Source organism: Penaeus monodon, chromosome 29, assembly GCF_015228065.2.
Source record: "Penaeus monodon isolate SGIC_2016 chromosome 29, NSTDA_Pmon_1, whole genome shotgun sequence".
Taxonomy (NCBI): Eukaryota; Metazoa; Arthropoda; class Malacostraca; order Decapoda; family Penaeidae; genus Penaeus; species Penaeus monodon.
The window spans coordinates 24,749,728-24,750,515 of record NC_051414.1 but is presented as its reverse complement, the minus strand read 5'-3'; the positions used below and the strand labels follow the sequence as shown (position 1 = coordinate 24,750,515).

The 788-nt window shown below is 57.7% G+C and overlaps 1 protein-coding gene across 1 annotated transcript in view; it reads right to left on the bottom strand.

The window, feature by feature from the left end:
- LOC119591782 overlaps positions 1 to 788 on the bottom strand; it is a gene marked incomplete in the record, with an annotated part of 5,666 nt that overhangs the window by 1,368 nt on the left and 3,510 nt on the right. The window contains 2 exon segments of the mRNA XM_037940526.1: positions 108 to 316; positions 459 to 719. Of these exon segments, the coding sequence (XP_037796454.1) occupies positions 108 to 316; positions 459 to 719 (470 nt within the window).

Genomic DNA, 788 nt, shown 5'->3' with positions numbered 1-788 from the left:
ATCATGGCTAAGAAAGAGGAAGAAAGAGAGTAACACCAAAAAAATACTAAAAAGGGAGACGACCTATTAAAGTGTCAAGAGAGATCAGCGAGGCAGCGTCGACCCACCTGGCACTTGACCCTGAGCTCAGCCAGGTGTTCCTCGTTACACGTGTCACGCCACGAGTGTAACGGGTGGAGAGGCAGCTCCCGCGGGCCCCCACCCACCTGTCCGCTGTCATCTGTGGGCGTTATACATCCGTCACGTCTGTGCACCACGCACCAGAGACACAGCTTTCTCAATACAAGGATAACCCAGTTCGGAAACTCCTTACTTGCTGGGTTAAATATTCACCATGCACTCTCATTGTTAATCTATAGTCAGTATGTTAGTACAGGATCGTAGAGTTAGAGAAAACCCGAGACATCAATGCACTGCGGAGTAAGGACAGCCACAAACCCCAGAAAGTCCAAACTCACTGTACGTCTCCTCCGGCGGGTTCGCGCACTCCGCGTCGTCCGCATCGCATCCCGCCACCACCACAGGGTCGTCCACGGACCTCCTGCCGTCGTCGGGGCGGTCCCGGGACAGGTCGGGGGCGGGGCGAGGCGTCGTGGAGGAAGGCGGAGGCGGGTGAGGAGGGTCCCGGAGGCGTGGCTGCCGCGTCCACTGGTACCACGGGTGGGAGGCGTGGGACGACCTCATCAGGCTGCGTGGGAGGGCTCGCTCCACCGCCTGGTCTGTGGAGGGAAGGGGAGGTTCATTGCTATGAGGCAGAAGTTAGTCAACCACCAGCTCGAACAACAATC